The sequence below is a fragment of the Pararge aegeria genome, chromosome 15 (genome assembly GCF_905163445.1).
Source record: "Pararge aegeria chromosome 15, ilParAegt1.1, whole genome shotgun sequence".
NCBI lineage: Eukaryota > Metazoa > Arthropoda > Insecta > Lepidoptera > Nymphalidae > Pararge > Pararge aegeria.
Window position 1 is genome coordinate 7,710,286 of NC_053194.1, and position 19,197 is coordinate 7,729,482.

Below are 19,197 nucleotides of genomic sequence, written 5' to 3' on the forward strand. Positions count from 1 at the left end.
ATAAGATATAACATTTAATAAGAAATATGAGGGGTGCCAACATGACCATATTACTAAGCTACTGTCCGTCTATCCAATGTTCTGTCTGTCTATCAGCGAGCTACATCTCATGAACAATGAATGTCACAGGTAGACAGCTTTTTTTATTAATTCAGCAAGCATCAATATTGTCTATAACGGTGGTGAAAACTTCTTTGTTTGAATCGGTCTTAATAATCTTAATTACTATCCTATTGAACCTGTTATAAAACCCCACAGATATAGCTCCGAGGGCTTTTTAAGTCATCGGTACCTACTATATTTTGAGTTGACTGTACCACTTGGTTGTACTCAGTGGTCCCACATATAGTGCAGCGGCTCTGAGATCTTCAATCCCTTATTACAAATCGTATATTATTAACGACAACGCGTTACGCAGTACATAAATGTGATTTTAGTCTTCTCAGTTTCATTTGTCACTCATTTTATCTAACATGAATACACTTTATTAAAACCTATCTACGCTAGCCTTGCCTAACAGAGACCACGTCTCTTCTGCTACTAAAACATTATAAACTCGAACACCACATTCTTATAAGGTATTTTTTTTAAACACTACCCTCCTGCATGGTTGGCATAGGCAGGACGACATACATCTCTTGTTTACGTACGCTGCTAAGGGATAAAATTAACTTGTCCACATGCCAAAGCACTGTATCAGGGAAAAGGAGAAGTTTATCTACTATTAAGATATGAAGTATTATTTCCCACCATTCGCGCATGCTCGAGAAGTGGATGAAATTGTGGTAGAATAGAAGATAAATATTTCGTCCTTTTCCAATTGGAGAAAATGTTTCCTGCCCATGTTAAGCATGCTGCTATTGGGTATAAAGAGCGTGCATTAACTTAACGGCTTTTCCACGTTAAGATTCCCACACATTATAAGCAGCTTTGCCACGTCCGTTTTTAAATTGGATCATTCGTGATCTTTAAGTAATAATATACTACGTTATTTGTGGTCCACTGGTCTGCATAAGACTAGTAGATCCACCAGTGAGTCTCTGACGCTTGCTGTGTCAAGTCACGTCACTTAAAATAAATCACTCTCAAATGGCCTTCCATGTACCCGGAAAATGTTTACGCATTATTGTACGTAGTACATTATTACTTAATATTCGTGATTCTGCATAAAGCAGTTCGCGGTTACAAATTGAGACAAAGAATACATTCAGTAACATTGATAACACTTAGAAATACATTCACAATTTATTATAGCACGGGCTCATTCTAACACCGGACAACAACAGACAAGATAATATGCAATTTATGTATAGGTGTGGTATGTAGGCTGTGGGCATATGTTTTTGGCACAAAGATTTGATTTGTCTCAACACGCATAGCATGGCTGGTGGAGCGTGGAGTTAGATGATGTGTTACGTATTCGACCGTGCCATAATAAGGCTAGGTAAAAAGTCCCGACATAGTATAGGTAAATACATATACTATTATCATAATTAGGTACACGTTAAAGAGATACCTAAGTAGAGTTCGTGAGTATTGTGTAGGTACATAAACGTTTGTCGGAGAGTTTTTACCTAGACTTTGTTTTTCTTTGCTTTAGATGTAGACTTACATACTTATGCCATCGATAATTATTCCAATACAGTAAGCATTGAATGCGTGGGAACTTAATTATTGGTGCTTTGGGGACGGTGACACTTTCCGTAAATTGAACCCCCATTCCACCTGTATTCAAGGCAAGGCCGAATCGCGGCGTCTAAACTGCGTCTGCGGTCACGTGCGATCAATAGCAAGGCGCGCTCGTGAACGACGCCAAAAACGCAGGGACTCCGCGGTTTTGCCTTTGCTTTAGCAAGAGTTAGTTATATTATTGTCGTATATCCTAAATTCATAACAATCGTAGTATACTCGAAAGGCCCACCCTGTTGCAATTTTTATCACTTTTCTTTTGTTTCATTTGTAGTTGTTTTATTTATTACAAGCACAGGCTGTTCACGAGTACGTTAACATTTTATTTTATTAAATAAATAAAGTTCTATTGTGATAAACAACCTTGTCCTTAAGTTTAAGGCAAATATTTTTTGTTATAATAGATTATGTTCGTATAATTTCTAACAGACAATAATATACCTTTAAGTAGGTATATCATATTTTGTGCTAAAACCTTTTCATTACTATTTTAAAACAATATCTACTAATGACCGAATATTGAAAAGCCAGGTAAATATGCGGAAGCCGGTTATATGATAGGTCTATTTCTTTTAAAGATTTCAGTTTGTTTACAACAAGAACCTACTGTCAATCCTTTATATCATCCAGCTAAGTATATATAAGTCCATGGTTAAACGATTACCTATAGAGTTGATGAAATGCAAATAAGGTCAAATAAAACGTAAATTCTACTTTTGAGATGCTTTTCAATATACGTTAAAAGTGACGACTGCTTTGTGACAAGCGCTCAACGACCCACATTACCAAAAGCAGTTTCTATAAAACGCTATAATACCGATGTATTCTACGCGTAAGTAGTTATTTATCTATACAGAAACCTATGAGTATTATAAATTAGGGGCCTTCGCTATAATTGCAAATAATTAATAATGATTAAGAGATCATAATTTAAAACCTACAAGCTATCTTTACTAAATAATTATTCTAATTACAAAAAAAGTGTTAAAATATATATTTACCACTGGGAAATATAAGGTGAAGTGAAGTAACATAAATAACGAGTGCGAAAAGGGGCAAGGCTGGAGAGCGTTAGTAGGTATTAAAAGCTTGAGCCGATAAATAATCGGTTCAGTGAAATTACAAGAGAAAGAGAGACTTGAGCAAATTTTGTCAAAGAAACGTTTGAGCAAGAAGATCAAGACAGCAGCTGTCGAAAGTAAGAGAGATGGGTTCTAAGGTGGCGGACGAGGGCAAACAGTAGTCGACTTTCACACACCCATATCTTCGACTAGACATATTAAAAACATAAATAAAATATAAATATTATAATATTATCACTTAATCAGCAGTCGTGTTACACTTAGTATTAAATAAAATTGCCGTGGCACGTCGTAAAAGTTAAATGAATGGCACAGTTTCACGTTAGTTTCATCAAGTATAAGAACATTAATTATACGTCCCTAATAAATATACCTAGTACCTACTTATAAGAAGATAACCTCAGTCAGACAATGTTTGCCACAGTTAAGTTTAACACCAATAGAAGGTAAACATTTTTTTTAAATATTATAAACAGTACCTATCTACGCTCGTTAATCGAAAACTCTACAATAGCGGTTGGCAAACATTTCTCAAACATTCACTCTCAGCAAATAGGCCTAGTAGGTGTATCTATGTATCACTTCTTAACGATCACCTCTTTATAGTCACACAAGAACTTGACCTTACAGTCGATAACAATCTGAGAAGCGTTTTAATTCTTACTACTATCGACAAACAGAAAGATATGTGTTAGCACTGCGTCTGGCATCGAGAGGCAGCCACGTAACCTTTCGTCACTCTGGACGCCGCTTTAGGCCACTTTGCTTCATATTTATATTTGTTCCCAGTCTAGTTTATTCAATTATTCTATCTAATTTAAAATAAATACATCAAGTCAATCGTTCCTATCATAGTAATTACAAATATGTATAAAAAGATATATAAATTTCAGGAAATTTACAAATGTAGAGTTAATAAAGCTTCGTTAAAGACAATTTTTAAATCTATGCGATGAAATTATTTGATAACTTCAACGTGAAATTTAATAAAAGTTCATTCAAGACTCATCGCCACTGGAATGTGCGGGCGACGGCGCACGGGGCGCGGGGGCCGCGGGCTAGAGCGGCGCGTGCGAGTGCGGCTCGTGCGAGTGCGGCCCGCCGCCGCCGCGCTCGCGCTTCAGCCGCTGTTTGAGGTGCACTTTGGCGTGCCGCTTCTTCTCGTCCGACCGCGCAAACTTGCGTCCGCACACGTCGCACGCGAACGGCTTCTCCCCGGTGTGCGTCCGCACGTGCGTCGTCAAGTGGTCCGACCGGCTGAACGAGCGCATGCAGATGCGGCACTGGAACGGCTTCTGGCCTGTGTGGATGCGGATGTGCCTGGTCAGCTCATCCGACCTCGAAAACCTACGGTCGCAACCCTCCACGGGGCACGCGTACGGTCGCTCGTGAACCGGCGTCTTACTCGGCCGATTGGGGTATTTGCGTGGCTTAACTGCGACCAATCGAAGAGGTTGCACGCTCTGTTGGTAAACTTGAGAAAGGATTTCGTGACCTTTACTCGTGGACGGGTTGTACTCGGCGAGCTGTACGGGCCTGTTGTCTCCGGCGGGGCTGGGGTAAGGCTCTCGTTTGGGCACTCCGGACGGGCCCGGGGTCGGTTGCGGGACGGCCGCATACTCCTGCGTCTCCCAAGTGTGCTGGGGAGGAGGTTGCTGCTGGGGCCTGTACTCGCAATGCTGCGGGGGGCATGACTGCAGCGGCGGGCAGTAGACGGACTGGCACTCGGGCGGTAACAGTTCGACGCGTTCTTCGTACTCCTGCTGGAAGTACTTGTCGACACTGCCCGGGCCGGCGCCGGAAGGCAGCAGCCACTGCAAGGGCGGCGAGGGTGCCCTCTTGCTGCCCATGGGCGGGCCATACAGCGAGGCGCTTGCGCTGGACGCATTACTCGCGTCCTCAGCGCGAGCGCCCGGCGACAACGACGCCTCATGTTTGTGTCGTCGCGGTGAATATGCCAGCGACAACTCATCGCCTGGTAAACTACCTGCAACAAACAAAAAGTTTTCTATCACTTAAATGCACTTTAACAAGATACCTACCTATTTACCGAGTCAAATTTTCAATCACTTACGACCCGTCATTGAAAATTCGACTCGGGAAATAGGTAGGTACCTATAACAGGTATCGATGTATTTATCTCATACGTTGTTTTCAAATTCAAATTTGAGTTCGTAAAGTACTTTAAGGCTACTTTTGTGCCGGTTTACTAACGACGAACAAAGCAATAACTAAATAATCACCGAAGAGTTGGTGAAACGTTTTTATTCGAAAGACCTGTAGTGTCTCTATAGTAGGTGTCGTTACCGGTTTAGATATGGCATTAAATAGTGTCTTACGGTATAAAATGGTGCATATTAAAAATTGATCATCGATCTTTTGCAAATAATTTCAGTAGCGTTAAAAGTTTGCACGACCCAAGCGTATTACGGAAGCCGCGATTACTTTAGGTATTTGTAAGGTGCCTGTTATGATTATTACTGTAAATTGTGTTGTTTTGTCGAATATTTTGCGTATTTTGTAACAGAACGCGACGGATGTGGTGATAACCGTCGGATGTCGATAATATGCTCGTCTATCAATGTTCTACTGGTGGACACTGGACATACGTCATCGTGTGCGGTTCTACCATTAGGTCCTACCCAACCAGTTGTTATAACTAATACCTAATTGAACATAATTTTTTTCATATAAATCCATACTAAATATTATTAATGCGAAAGTGTGTTTGTTTGTCTGTAAACAACTCAAAATTAAAAATTCATTTATTTGAAGTAGGCCTAATAGAAGCACTTTTGAAACGTCAAGTCTGTCTACCACTGGTTTGGAAGGCAGATTCCACCGAGAAGAGGCCGGCAAGAAACGCAGTAACAGATCAACGGATTGATGTGAATTTTTGCACAGAGATAGTTTATGGGCCGGAGAGTGACAAAGGCTACTTTTATCCCGGAAAAAAGAAAAGTTCCTGTGGGAAGATACGCTTACGCTTACTTTTTCTCCTTAAATCACGCAGCAACAGAGCAACGGATTGACGTGATTTTTGGTTGCTTGCTTACTTGCTTGCTCGCTTGCTTGCATTTTTCCGGGACAAAATGTAGCCCATGTAGCTCATAAACTATCTCTTTTCCAAAAATGACCTCAATGCGTTGCTCTGTTGCTGCGTTATTTAACGACAATCAAACAGACAGTTGAGTAGTGGGGAGGACGGAGAGTAATGTGAGCTACTTTTTGTCCTGGAAAAAACACCCAATTCCCATAAGGGTGTTTACAGGAACATTAAAAAAACATGAAAATTCACGTCCTAACACAGTAACCAAACGACTTTATTTTTGGAATACAAATAGTTGCAAGGACGCAGGTTAAATAGACACAGTCCTGAAATAGTGCACTGTGCTTTATTCATGATCAGTGTCCTCTTCCTCGTGGCAAAGTTTTTCAAATTACCACGCGAGCTGAGTCGCGGGTAAAAGCTAGTATACTTAAACCCACTATATTATTATAAATGTGAAAGTGTTGGTGTTTGTACTCAATGTACTCAATCACGCAAAACGGCTAAACGGATTTGGATGAAATTTGGCATACATGTAGCCTTTGACATGGAAAAGAACATAGGCTACCTTTTATTCCGATTCCTTAAGATTGTTTAACATTGTTAAACAGCGAAGCTTTAGACCCAATTCTGAAGTCCACGCAGATGAAGTCGCGGGCAGAAGCTAGTATAATTAATAAGTTTTTATATAGGTACTGATATAATCAGGCTCGATGGCAATAATTTTTGATTGATTTGTTTTTCTACAGTTTTATGTATTCCTAGTACCTATACTTATATTAATATCAACATAACTCGAGCCGTTTCTAGAAAAATAGCAGAACAGATCTGAACACAAACAAAACTCGTGATAAGAAAATGATCCTAAAAGGGTTCGTTTTCCATTTTGAGATACAGCATCTCAAAAGTAAACTTAAAATTGAAGAAACATTTTTTGAAATTAAGTGCGCATAGTGGTGGTACTTTATGGATACCTACTTCAGAACCATTTTCGGGTCAAAAAAATTTGTAGCTAATTATATCTAATTAGAATGAGAGGGCGTTTGTTTTGACAGCTTAAGACGCAATTTTATTGAAAAGGAATATAAGAACTCTAGATATTTTAAAAGTCAAAATTAAAAAATATTAAATATTAAAAATAAATTAAATTATTGTATAGACTATAGTCAACCATTTATAAATTAGAATATGTTTTATTTTGCAGAGTCAAATTTGGAAAATGACACAAATTGAAGATAAAATTTATGATACCAAAATTTTATTACAAAACTATTTTAATTGAGTAGAAATAAAACATTGTTAAAGTAAAATTTTCGTAAAGTTTCGTAATTTTAATGAAAATAAATTTTAATTTTTGTTTTGATTGTTGAAATATTACTAGAATCAATATCTCAATTTTTTAGTGGCAAAATTGAAAATGACACAAAGGAGAATGTCCAAATATGGTACCAACAGTAGTCAAATTTAGTTAACAGTTCAAAAATAAAATCTTGATAGGTATCTAAATTTTAATACAAAACAATTTTAATTACGTAGAATATTAGTAGTATTGATAAGATATTTTGCAAAGTCAACATTTTATTGGCGAGAAAATTCTTGGGAAGATCTTCTTTAAGTATTATATATTCTCAAAACATATATACATGATGATAGATACACATTTTAATGTTTGTTTACCAATTTGTTTCTTAATTGTGAAGTGATTTTGATAATTTATTAATTGTTTAACAGGGTAGGTATATTACTCTCGAGGTAGTTCCGTTGTCCCCAAATTAGGCTCTGATGAAGGGGTCCCATGGTAACCAGACGAATTTTGAATGTAGAACTCTCTTAAAATGAAATGAAAATGAAGTAAAATTTCGAAATGTTTGTTTTTTCGCTTTTATATTTATTTTTAAATAGGTATAATACCTATTCATAAGTAGAATTTTGTCTTTGTAGCCTAATTTAATTAGGTAAAAATTCAATCTAAATATAGTTTATGTGTTTAATGATTCTATTTAAATAATTAAACACATAAACTATATTTAGATTGAACCAATGAAATTAATACGTAGACTAGACAGACAGAAAGTTTAGAAATTCGTCTAAAATTTATACTTAATTTCACAACAAAATTTTGTCTCAGACTATTTTAGCAATTAAAATACCAACACAATTGACAATATCTATGTTTAGATTTAATAAATAAGTAGGCATAGTTACCGTAAGCAGGTCATAGGTACAACACAAATAATTTGCTAAGTTAATTCTCACATGCGTAGAGACACTACGAAGACCTATCACTGCTGAAAGGCACCCTGAAGCGACGGAAAATCACAATGAAATCTTTTCATTCAAGATTTCCCCGTTCCAGTATCGATCCTTCGCTAGGTATAGGTAGGAACGGCGCGGGTTAGCGAACTTTCCATTTCACTACATTTAGAACCACTGAGTTTAATCGAACTATTTTACGGGAAGTAAATAAAATTTAAATTTTTTTTTTATCAATAAATGTGACTAGTATACTCGGATAATAAACACTGTTTATAATAGACGTATATTTGCTTCACTACGAAGTGCAAATGAAAAATATTTATACTCGCGGCGGGTGAAGGCGATGTTTATTTATTTACAACGTTATCGGTTAGGAACCGACGGGGGCGAGTTCCGCCTACGGGTGCCGGTGGCGTGCGTATTCAGAGGCAATCTGGCGTGCGAGTCGGGGCGCACCTGATATAGGCGGAGGCTCGAGGAGATTCGGGAAGAAGGCTGGCAGATCCGACGTGGTCACCGGCGTGTTGAGGTCAGCAGGCGCGCCGCCGGCCATCGGCGCCAGCGCCGGCTTGAGCGCGCAGTCGAAGCCGAGCGCGCCCACATCCGCCAACGAGAGAAGGTGCGGACCAGGCGGGAGCTCCGAGTCGGTGCCCATCCCGTCCGGCACCACCTGCTCCTCAGCCCACGGGCCGAGCGGTATAACGAACAACGCCAGCGTGAAAACGGCCTCTCACGCGGCCGGTGCGAAAGGGACTGGCGCCGCGCGACCCCGCGCTGCAGTTTTATCAATGGAGCCGCGGTCCCATATTCGGTAGCGGCGCGCGCAGCTTAGCCAATCGTGCGGTCGTATATTCCCCCCCCTGGCTGACGTCACCGCCCGACACCGCCCACCGCCCGCGCCGCCCCCCTCAGCTCCCGCCACCCTCCGCCCGCTTCAACTCTTCTCTCGTTTTCCGCTATCGCTCATGACGAAGCCTCCATCCAACAGAGCCTTGAGACTACGAGTCTACATTTCCTAACTATTGTTTAATAGATGCTTATACGAACATTATATTTCAAATAATCTAACCAACAAATTTTACTAAACTCGTTATTTCATGAGTAAACACATATCTATTACTAATTTTATTGTTATTTATTTAAAAAAATATATATATACACTACTTTTTAAGGATTTAAATTTCTAGTAACCAGTAAGAAATATAGTGATAATTTTTAAACTCTTCATTTCATAGGACCTTTCATCATGGGTATGGTTGGGTAGGTAAATGACATTCATTTTTATTTTATGTAACCTTCAAGGAAATACGGTGTTAAAACTCTTCATTTCATGCGTAAGCGTAAATAAACATTATACCAACCTATTTAAAACTGTCAATCGACCTCTACATTTTTAATTAACCTATGCTAAACGAGGTTCAAGTGAGTACGTGATTTGAGTATTGATTTTGACATGATTTTTTTGGAACAAGTAGGAACGTAAAGGAAAACGTTATAAGTAAAATTGTATTATTTTCATTTGGAGAAACTTGCATCTATTTCGAAGCTCTATTATTGAACAATATTCTAATTACGAAATATTTTATTCATAATAATTACTTTGTGAAGGTTTTTTGTACATTATATGCAATAAACTTGAAGCGTTATATACAATAATTATTGTAAATGTACAAGAGCTTACAGTTATTTTAAAATTGCTGTTTTGATAACATACCATTTTCAGAGGATTTAGCTATAATCCACGATCATGGGTAAAATTTTTGTTGTAATTTTTTTATTTTACTTTATAGACGTTACAAAACATTAGGTACGTAAGTTATTAAAAATAATGGAGCATTTCCACGCCACGTTTAATATAATCCTCGATAAAATCAATAATTTTAAATTTTTCTTCCTCAGCCCCAAAGCCTTATTGGTTTTATAAAAAAGTAACAATGGAGTATTATATGTATTTATTATTTTACCAATTTTTATATAATTTTCTAAAATGTCTAAAAATCCTGATGATAAATTAAAAAAGTGTTAGTAATTAATTGTTGTATATTTTTTTACAACCTACCCATATTTCTATGAGTAATGACATAGTTTTAGATTTTTTTGTATGAAGTGTGACTAAATCTGTGTAACTCTAGGCCCGTTTTTAAATACTGCAGTTAGTGACAGTGCCATAAACTACTACAAAGATACGTGACACCCAAGGGGTTCCGTACCTACTAAGGCACCAGCTGTACATATAAACATTAAGAAAACATTAACTCGATTAAGAAAACCATTACAATTTCAAGTAACGTTGTTCTGATAAGAAATCTAAAAATAAATCTCAAGCCTTATTGATTGCAATAAATTGACATCACAATTACACGTGTACGTCAATATTATTTAGAGCCTTAATATTTTTCTGTTGCCATAATAAATAATCAGTGACCCAATTTGTCCTTTAATGTAAACACGTAATATTATGATGTTATGCGTACTTCATGAATAGGTACTTGGCTCCTTGGCCAAGTTGTTAGCATGTTTAACAACTGATCACCAGGGTCCTGGGTTCAAATCCCGGGTCGGGCCAAAGTTGTGTTTTTCTGTTAAAAGAAGATTTACAGTGATTTAGGAAATTGGCGGTTTCAACCCCCGTGCTTCAGAGAGCACGTTGAGCCGTCGGTCCCGGTATCACTGACTAGTGATAAAACCGGCTAACGTTTCGCTCGGACGTTAAAAGGCTTGTTGATGAGGATTATTCACAATGTAATAAATACCCCATCGGTGTAATACTCTTTCCAACTAGCCTTGTTATTTTTTTACATGTTTAACCTGAATAGTGTCAATATCTCAACTCGATTCCGGAATACCAAGGGGCACGAGTGGTCTGTCAGAATGAGAAGGCCGTAGTAAACCATACTGGCCTAGTGCAGATTGGTAGACTTCACACTCCTTTGTGAACATTACGGGGCTCTAAGAATTTATAATTTCTGAATTTTCCCTTGTCTGGTCTCGTGGGAGGCTTCAGACGTGGCTAGTTACCACCCTAACTACAAAGACATACCGCAAACCAATTTAGCGTTCCGATACGATGTCGGGAAGGCTTTGGGTTACATTTTTTTTTATTTATTTGTGAACAATAACGTAGCTTAACCGTTAATGAATGAAACGACGATCAATGTAAAAGTATGAAAATGTATGTGTGTATGCGAAACAGTGATCACGCCCGCCTCCAAAACTTTAAAATTACTACAGTTTAATGGATATTTATCCAGAAATCTAAATACATTCAAAAATATTAATCAAAATAAAATAAGACATAAAAAAAATTATAAAAAGGGATATATACAAAATGCTAATCTTAATTTCGAGTGTGTGTGCTAGAGTCTATGTATTTTGTGTGTTTTATATGCGCGTGTGAGTGTGTGTGAATAAATCATTCAATTGAATTAATTTTCAAATAATCAAAAGTTTTTCCGTCTCTTCATAAGATAGTGATTGAAGTCATTTTAAACATTTTAACTTACAGGAGTGTCTTGGTAAAGGGTAGATATTAATTTAGTGGAGTCACTACAAACAGACTGACTTGACGTTTCAAATGTGCTTATAAATTAGGCCTACTTGAAATAAATGAATTTTGAATTTAGAATTTCTTTGTTTAGTCTGTTGTACCTACAGTAAGCTACTCAAAAACGGGTAATGGCGTCTTGCGATTGCAGTGCGGGTTGCCTCCATCCTACATACCATATATAATCTACACTTCGTGTTTGCTAAGTTAGGGTCATTTGCCATACCTCCCAAACACGTTAGCGAATTACCATCTGAGACTGCTTCATCACTTTACACTAGGTGAGATTGCAGTAAACGGTTAACTTGTACTGGAATAGCAAAAAAACTCTTTGCTTGGTCATCAACAGGTGGAAGAACGTGACGACTGAAAATGTTTATTGTATTCCTATACAGAATGCAAAAATGTTGTATCATATTGCAACTCCTATTGCTGCCAACTACACCTTGTGCTATTCTTGGAAAATTCACTGTGACAAAGAAAATCGAACTACTTACTATTCTTGGAAAATTCACTGTGCCACAGAAAACCGAGCTTTATTAGTATTGAATTTGCCCTGATATTTCTAGTTAGGTTATTCAATTAGATAGGTAAGTGTTTAGCTATGTTATACCTACCTGCTGCAAGTAATTAGAAAATAGGATATATCAAACCACTCTTTAACCGCTTTCATGAACGTGTGCACAGGATAGCAAAACTTCGAAGAGAGCTAGCGTGTCTCCCCCTTATACCTTCAAAAGTGTGCGATATTGGCCAAGAGCGGTCAATAAACCCAATAAACGGTTTACAAAGATACTGCTCATTAATTTGTTTTTGATACCGTTTTGATATATTAATCGGTTAAAGCGAACTTTTAAAGAGCGAAACCGCTATTTATTGCAAATGTTGTTTGTTATCATTCTTTTCAATAACAAAAATTAACCAGTTTTCGCCTTAATAGTCCTACTGCATGTAGGACGTAGGTATCTATTTAACTACCTGTATCTCTTTATATGGAGGCACAATACACATGTACAGGTGGGCAAGGTAAACGGACAGTAATGATTGTATCCATTACTAATTGGCGGATTGTGTCAGCTCGCGGTTACTGCGGAGCAATTATCTGCTTGCTGCTAGCGAGTGGGCGGTACCAACCTACCTACTTAATGGCCCTTCTTGATTGTGATGATTTTATTAAGGTGAAGGTATGAGCCAATCTTTGGACCTACCAATGATTGGCTCATACCCTAGACAGAAGTTAGTAAAACGAAATAGCAAAGCAGTCTTTTGGGGACAATTACATCAGGCGTTGATATAGATCCGGTTGTTTTAATACTCGTAGGTTTTAGTGGTAGGTATACTAATAGAGACTATTGATTTATAAGTTAGGCTACATTCTATGTATATGTAGTTCCCAGTTACACTTAGCAGTAACACTTAGCAGTACCTAATCAAACATTTTACCGCGATCAAAAGTTTCCACTAACATCCAAATATCTTTGAAAACTCTCTCGTTTGAAATATAAGTAAACAGTATAATATATAATAATATAGTAACAGAGCAATGAAATGTGCATGATTTTTTGCATAGTTCAAGCACCGGATAGCAGCACAAGCTACTTAGGGAAACCAAATCCAAGCGGTTGATGTTAAGGCTGTTGTTCTAGTAGGGTTATAGAAATAGTTTCACCAAAATCAATAGAAAGTCTTCAGATAAGAGCTCCTTTTGTGAATCCGAACTACGAAAAGTAGACGTAAATTATGGCCTTGTTTTACTCCTGATAAATAATTCATCATTTAATCTTCATTTATTCTTTTAAGGGTAGTTACTTATTATTGTTAGACTTTAGGTATGCCTGGGTGACGATGTAATCGATCAATTCGTCTTCGTCGTTGGAAACGCTGTGTTGATGTTTAAAGTAGGTACGTAATCATTATTATAACGCTTTATTAAAGCGTCTTTATGCTTAGGTATACAATCTCTTAAAAAAGCTTTCTTCATTATTTTTACCTAGATCCACTTTGTGGTCATTTATTGTATGTAGCTAGAGGTCTCTATAGCGATTCACGATACATATAAATCGCAGGGCACACAGTATTTCGATAGTCAAAAACTTTTCAACGCCGATGGAAGGAGTTTCACGTGTACGATGTTATGTGTGGTATGTATTATGCAGTGTGTGAGGAGCAGCGAGGCGTAAGGACAATGGCCGGCTGGTGGCCGCCACAGCCGAGACACGCCGACGCCGATCAGGCCCACATGCAGCGGCTAACCCAATTATCGCGTAACGGAGACGATAAAGAAAAATAACAAACCCACGATTTCACCGGCGTCTAATTATAGCGCGCTATTTGTGGGTGCGCGGGCGCAGCCGGCATAGCGTGGCCGCGATGTCAGGGCTATTCCTGGCAGTCAGCTGACGCTCCCGCGCAGCGGCGCTCTCGTAAACTCCACGCAACCGATTGACGTAAAATGCGAACAATCGAGTATTCAGCAGGTGAATCACGGGATGAAAACGTCCTGCGGGGATCGTTCTATAATTAACTTGACTACTTTTGGTTCGGACTTCAGAGGCGGGATTCTATTTCGGCGCGTTATCCTAATACCAGTTGTCTATTTCCGTCGCTTGACTGTTTCATCACATAATATGGTTTGTTGATTTTCGTCCACACGTCATAGTTTTCCATGATTGTAATTGATGTTTCTGTTGACGCATTTAACATTATTAGATACATGGTTTCGGTTATTATCAAATAAGTATTTATCGCATTGGATTTCAGGTGTGTTACACATCTTTCGCAACCTTGTTCTCTATCTTCTGGTTACTGGTATACGAAGCTATGGATTATGGTATAGATGTTTGCCTATATAAGTAGTATTTACGTAGCGTAAAAATCCATAATCTTACCATAAAATAATTATTATTGCTTAATTTTTTCTACCAAGTTTACGACTATACATTTGAAGTTCGAAAGTACATTTGAAGTTCTCGTTGATGTATATTTGAAATAAATGTTAGGTAGACAAGCAGGGCAAGGTTGGGGCCTCCTTAAATCGCAATACATATACTTAAGTGGTATAGGAGTTCAGAGACCTTTAGCTTAGGTCAAACTAGTGTGTACAAAGAATCAATCGTGGGATGTCAACAACAACAAACCGTTTTGTATTGGCTAGCGGCTCCCACGGGCGGCTGTCGACGCCGGTCGGTGGGTGTACAACTGGCTAATGCAGCTGGACTATGAACATAGTTCCGCTTAATCATAGGTCTACTTAGGTGTGCTCGATGTCGGTAAACTCTTGTTTTACTGTTCTAACTAAAAATGTGAATGACTTCATTTGCATTTCAACATTTTCAGCAACAAAAATGATAGATTGCCGTGCAAGATGTGATGTGCAATTCTGCTTAAGTTATAGATTAACTAGTGTTCAGCTGCTGTAGCCTAATGGTTACGAATTTGGCCTTCCTTGCCGGAGAACCGAGTTCCATTCCTGGCACGTAGCTTAACTTGTAGTGTCTTGAGTTATCCAAAAATTTTCAAAGTTGGGTGAACTCTACCAAAGACCGCACTTGGCCGGTGTAGGGTTGATAATGAAGATGATTATGATGACGTTATAAGGAAAAATTACCGTCGTTCGGGGAGTAGGTACTTAGGTATATACAAAAGTTAATCTAAAAAGCGTTGCGAAAGCGCTACACGTGTCGGAAAAATTTAAATAGATTTACATAAAATTTATCACCTGCAATGAAAGTAATCCAAGAAAAGCAATTATCACAAGTCGAGAAATATGTAACCTATAACCTTAAAGATGGAACAGTGCAGTTATTCTAACACTTTTTTCTTGAAATTCAGCAATTTTGATTGAAACTCAATCTTAAAACCTTTTTTAAATCAATATTTTGACTTCATTTATTCATAGTTCTTTAGAATAGTATTCTCGACAAATTACGTAGCTTTTCCAAGTTGTAGATACAAACTCGGGAAATTTTACTAGGTACTTAAATCTAATGTGATTTCTGCCTTCGTTAACCAATCTACTGTTCATAAATGAAGAAAAAATTAAACACAGTTTAACAACAGGTACCTATAGTGTTAATTTCGGAGCTCTTTATTTACGATGTTATCGACTTGGCACTTGAAAGACAATTTTGTGTCTTGTATGACTGCCGACGTAGAAAGTCAGAGCTAATTATAGTTGTTTCGTTATTTTATGACTGCCGACGTAGAAAGTCAGAGCTAATTATAGTTGTTTCGTTATTTTGCCAAGTTAAACCTGGGTGTTTCATATGTAATTCTAGCTCTTGGTGATCATTAGGTGCTATAATTGGCAAAGAGTCTCGACTGGTCAACATCTGTTTTATTTGTAGTTGTCTAGATGGATGTCGACTGCTGAAAAAAGGGCTATTGAAGTAACTTCCACATTTGGTTATGCGCCGCGTGCCCCATTGAACCGTATTTAGTACCTATGAACCTCAAATGACCCTGCTTTCCAAGCTGTGGGCTCGATTCCAACAATTGTAAAATGCGTGATGAACATGAATGTTTTACAGTGTCTGGGTGTTTATCTGTATGTTATAAGAAGTGTTTATGTATACCTATTCATAAAAAATTATTCATAAAAAATGGGTACTAAGATGAGTGATGACTATTTTTATGAATACAAATAATAAAGGTACATAAATTCTTATTAAGTATTGATAAACATCCAGACACTGAAAACATTTTCCGGTTGTGTGAATAGAACCCACGGCCTTGGACTCAGAAAGCAGGGTGTCTGCCCACTGCGCCAATCAGCCGTCTAAATAGTTCCAAAGTCGTAAACGCTTTACTAACGCTGGGATCGCTGTTCAACATTGACCACTAGTTTAGTTGAGCGCTCAATCAGCTTTTAGCGCGCTATCGGCGAAATAGGGGGAATATATTAAAATTCTTTTCCTCATAAATGATATTTTATACTTATGTAGCGCTGTAGTCGCGATCCAGAACCTTCCGCTGGGAATAGAATAGAAAACAAGTGGAAAGTGCTAGTTACTCGTATATGTTGACCGATAACACGATCGAAAATAACGTTGTGACGCGAAATAGTCCGTGCGAAACGGCTGGTGCGAAATTATATAGTTTGTGCTCATCGGTAAACAATGTTGGCTCGCTGGGACGTCGGTCGCGCGTCACACCGTCATGTCACCTTTATAATTACGCCGCCACTCGAAAAATGTAATTTCACAGAGATATATCATCGCTGACGTAGGTTTGCCTATTTATCTCGTTTCAGTCATAAAGTTTGGCTAATCGATGTTCTCACGTAATGTGTTTACGCATATTTCTTTGTGTCGTGTGCCGATAATATAGGTACGTAACCCTTTTAGCGACCCACGGCTGGATATGAGCATTGGCTATGCTGCACCAACTATTATTATGACTTGTTAATGGTAGTAACCGACCAACGGCGTGCTCTTAAAGGCACGGGGGTGTGCATAGTCAATTCTAACTAATATTAAAACCATAAAAATGTTTCTTCGGACCGGATCTGTGTACGTGACCGGATCCGGATCGAACATGCTGAATGCTACACCAACGAGGCGGAAGACTGATAACGTATGGTGTTAGTCAATAAGTATAAGGTGTGCTTAAAGTACATATCATAAAAAGTGAGTAGGTACGTATGTTTCCATGTGCCAGTACCGTCGTTGATATATGTATTCAATATCATAAAATAGTTTAATGATATTGGCAAGTATATCTAGTGATGCCCTACAAATGCTTAACATACAAACTACTGGATTAAAACTTGTAAGATATTAACGTTGTGCTACTCGCGTCTTTCGCTGTACAGACCTGACCAGTCTATTTCTGTTGATTCATCTTTGTAACATCATGAATCCGAATTAAACTACAAGGTTATTTCTTTTCCAGAAACCAATAAATAATAATTTTACTTTCCGTTTATATCTATCTTCTTTTGACAAAAGGTAGATCCGCTTTCAACTGGTCTGGTTTCTTTACCCACTACGGCGTCGCGGCGGCGGCGTAGCACATTGTACGTGCTTTAAATCACTAACTATGTTGAGAGCGTCTTAGAAATAAAAAAAAAATATGTAGTAGTTGTATCATCTTCATGATCTTCCAATCACCAGTCAATTAAACACTCTTTAATTGACTGGGTATCCTTTCAGAATTAGAAGTGTTTAGGCCGAAGTCCACCACGCTTAACCCCTTCCTATTGTGGGAGGAGACCCGTGCTCTGTAGTGGGCCGGTAATGGGTTAATATGAAGATGAAGATGAGCGAGCAAGTAGTATTTAGTTGTTTTAACTAAAAACGCACAACCCCAAAAATTTACAGTTTCAGGTACAGGCGCACCTGTAATTTTTTGGGGTTCCTTTGTGCCGGAGATTGAACTCGGTTCCTTCCGACAGAGCCGAAGACTTACTCACAAGGCACCGCTACTAGCCGTTGTATAGTGTATTGAAAAGGACGCGATATATCTTATTTCAAAAAATGCATATAAAGCGAAATATGTAGGTAAAAAGATTCTGACCATCACCACCTCAAGGGCACGTTTGGGCAACCTTTTCGGGTGATACGGACAGATAAACTAATAAGACACGAACAATATTTAAACAGAAGCAAATAATTTTAGTCTATATAAGCTATTTGCTCAAAATCACGTACATATATATACGGAAATTATACTGCCAAGTCTACAGTCATGTAACTTCTTAAATAAATACATGCTAACATACTTTCCTAGCTTTTAGCTGAATAATATTTTTTTGCATACATACATACATGTATGTGCGTCTGAAACATTAAACTTGTCTCCGATCCGAGGAACTGGATTGTAATATCGACGAATTACAAATATATATTGTGGTTATTTAATTAAAATGTGGCCTAAATATAAAACTGCTGTTTATCAATAAGATGCTAGCAGATAATGAACCAAATATTATTTGTAACTTCGTCGAGACTTGGGCAGAAGCCATTTAACGGGTGGATCATGACGTAACACCCCCCCTTGCGTGTTACCTCCCCGGCGTAGTGACGCACGATTCTGTGGATTTTTACTAAAATTTCACTAACTTGTTACAAGGTGATAAGTGGATCTAAATGTAATAAAGTGTGAAGCAGTCATTTAGATTAGGTTTGCCCTTCAAGTGCGGTGGCGAGTTTAAGAATTTTAATTCTAAAGGAATTAAATTAACTTAGGTCTGGTAAAAAAATGCAAAAATGGGTTAGGCGGATTGGCGGATTGATTGAACAAGATTAAGAAAATTAAAAAAGGACATGGCCCTAAATTTTTAATTTTCTTAATCTACATTATAAATAAAAATCGACCTCCGATCATAAAATATGCTGTTCAAAACATAAAATAATTTATAGATAATGTACTGAAAATGCAATAAATCGCTTCCAACTTACGTAGCGTAATGACACATTTATTAACATCGGGCGAAAATCATCGCGGAATTTGACCCGTGGCCACTGGCCAGCACGCTGAATCATTATACCTACTTGTCAACAGCACTGACAAAAATATCATCCCCCGATTATATCTACCATCCACTCACGATGGATAAAATTTATATGTCTATGTGC

At 38.0% G+C, this 19,197-nt stretch overlaps 1 protein-coding gene across 2 annotated transcripts in view; it reads right to left on the reverse strand.

Annotated features, from left to right (window-relative positions):
- Positions 1 to 3,409: 3,409 nt before the first annotated feature.
- LOC120629687 (early growth response protein 3) overlaps positions 3,410 to 19,197 on the reverse strand; it is a 39,034-nt gene continuing 23,246 nt past the window's right edge. The window contains exons 1-2 of one of the 2 annotated variants that reach the window (XM_039898665.1): positions 8,533 to 8,912; positions 3,410 to 4,758 (exon numbers count right to left, since the gene is read on the reverse strand). In XM_039898665.1, the coding sequence (XP_039754599.1) occupies positions 3,830 to 4,758; positions 8,533 to 8,731 (1,128 nt within the window). In that variant the 5' untranslated portion in view covers positions 8,732 to 8,912 and the 3' untranslated portion in view covers positions 3,410 to 3,829. Of the gene's footprint in view, positions 4,759 to 8,532; positions 8,913 to 19,197 lie in introns of those variants that run through there. The other variant, XM_039898664.1, reaches the window with a different exon arrangement.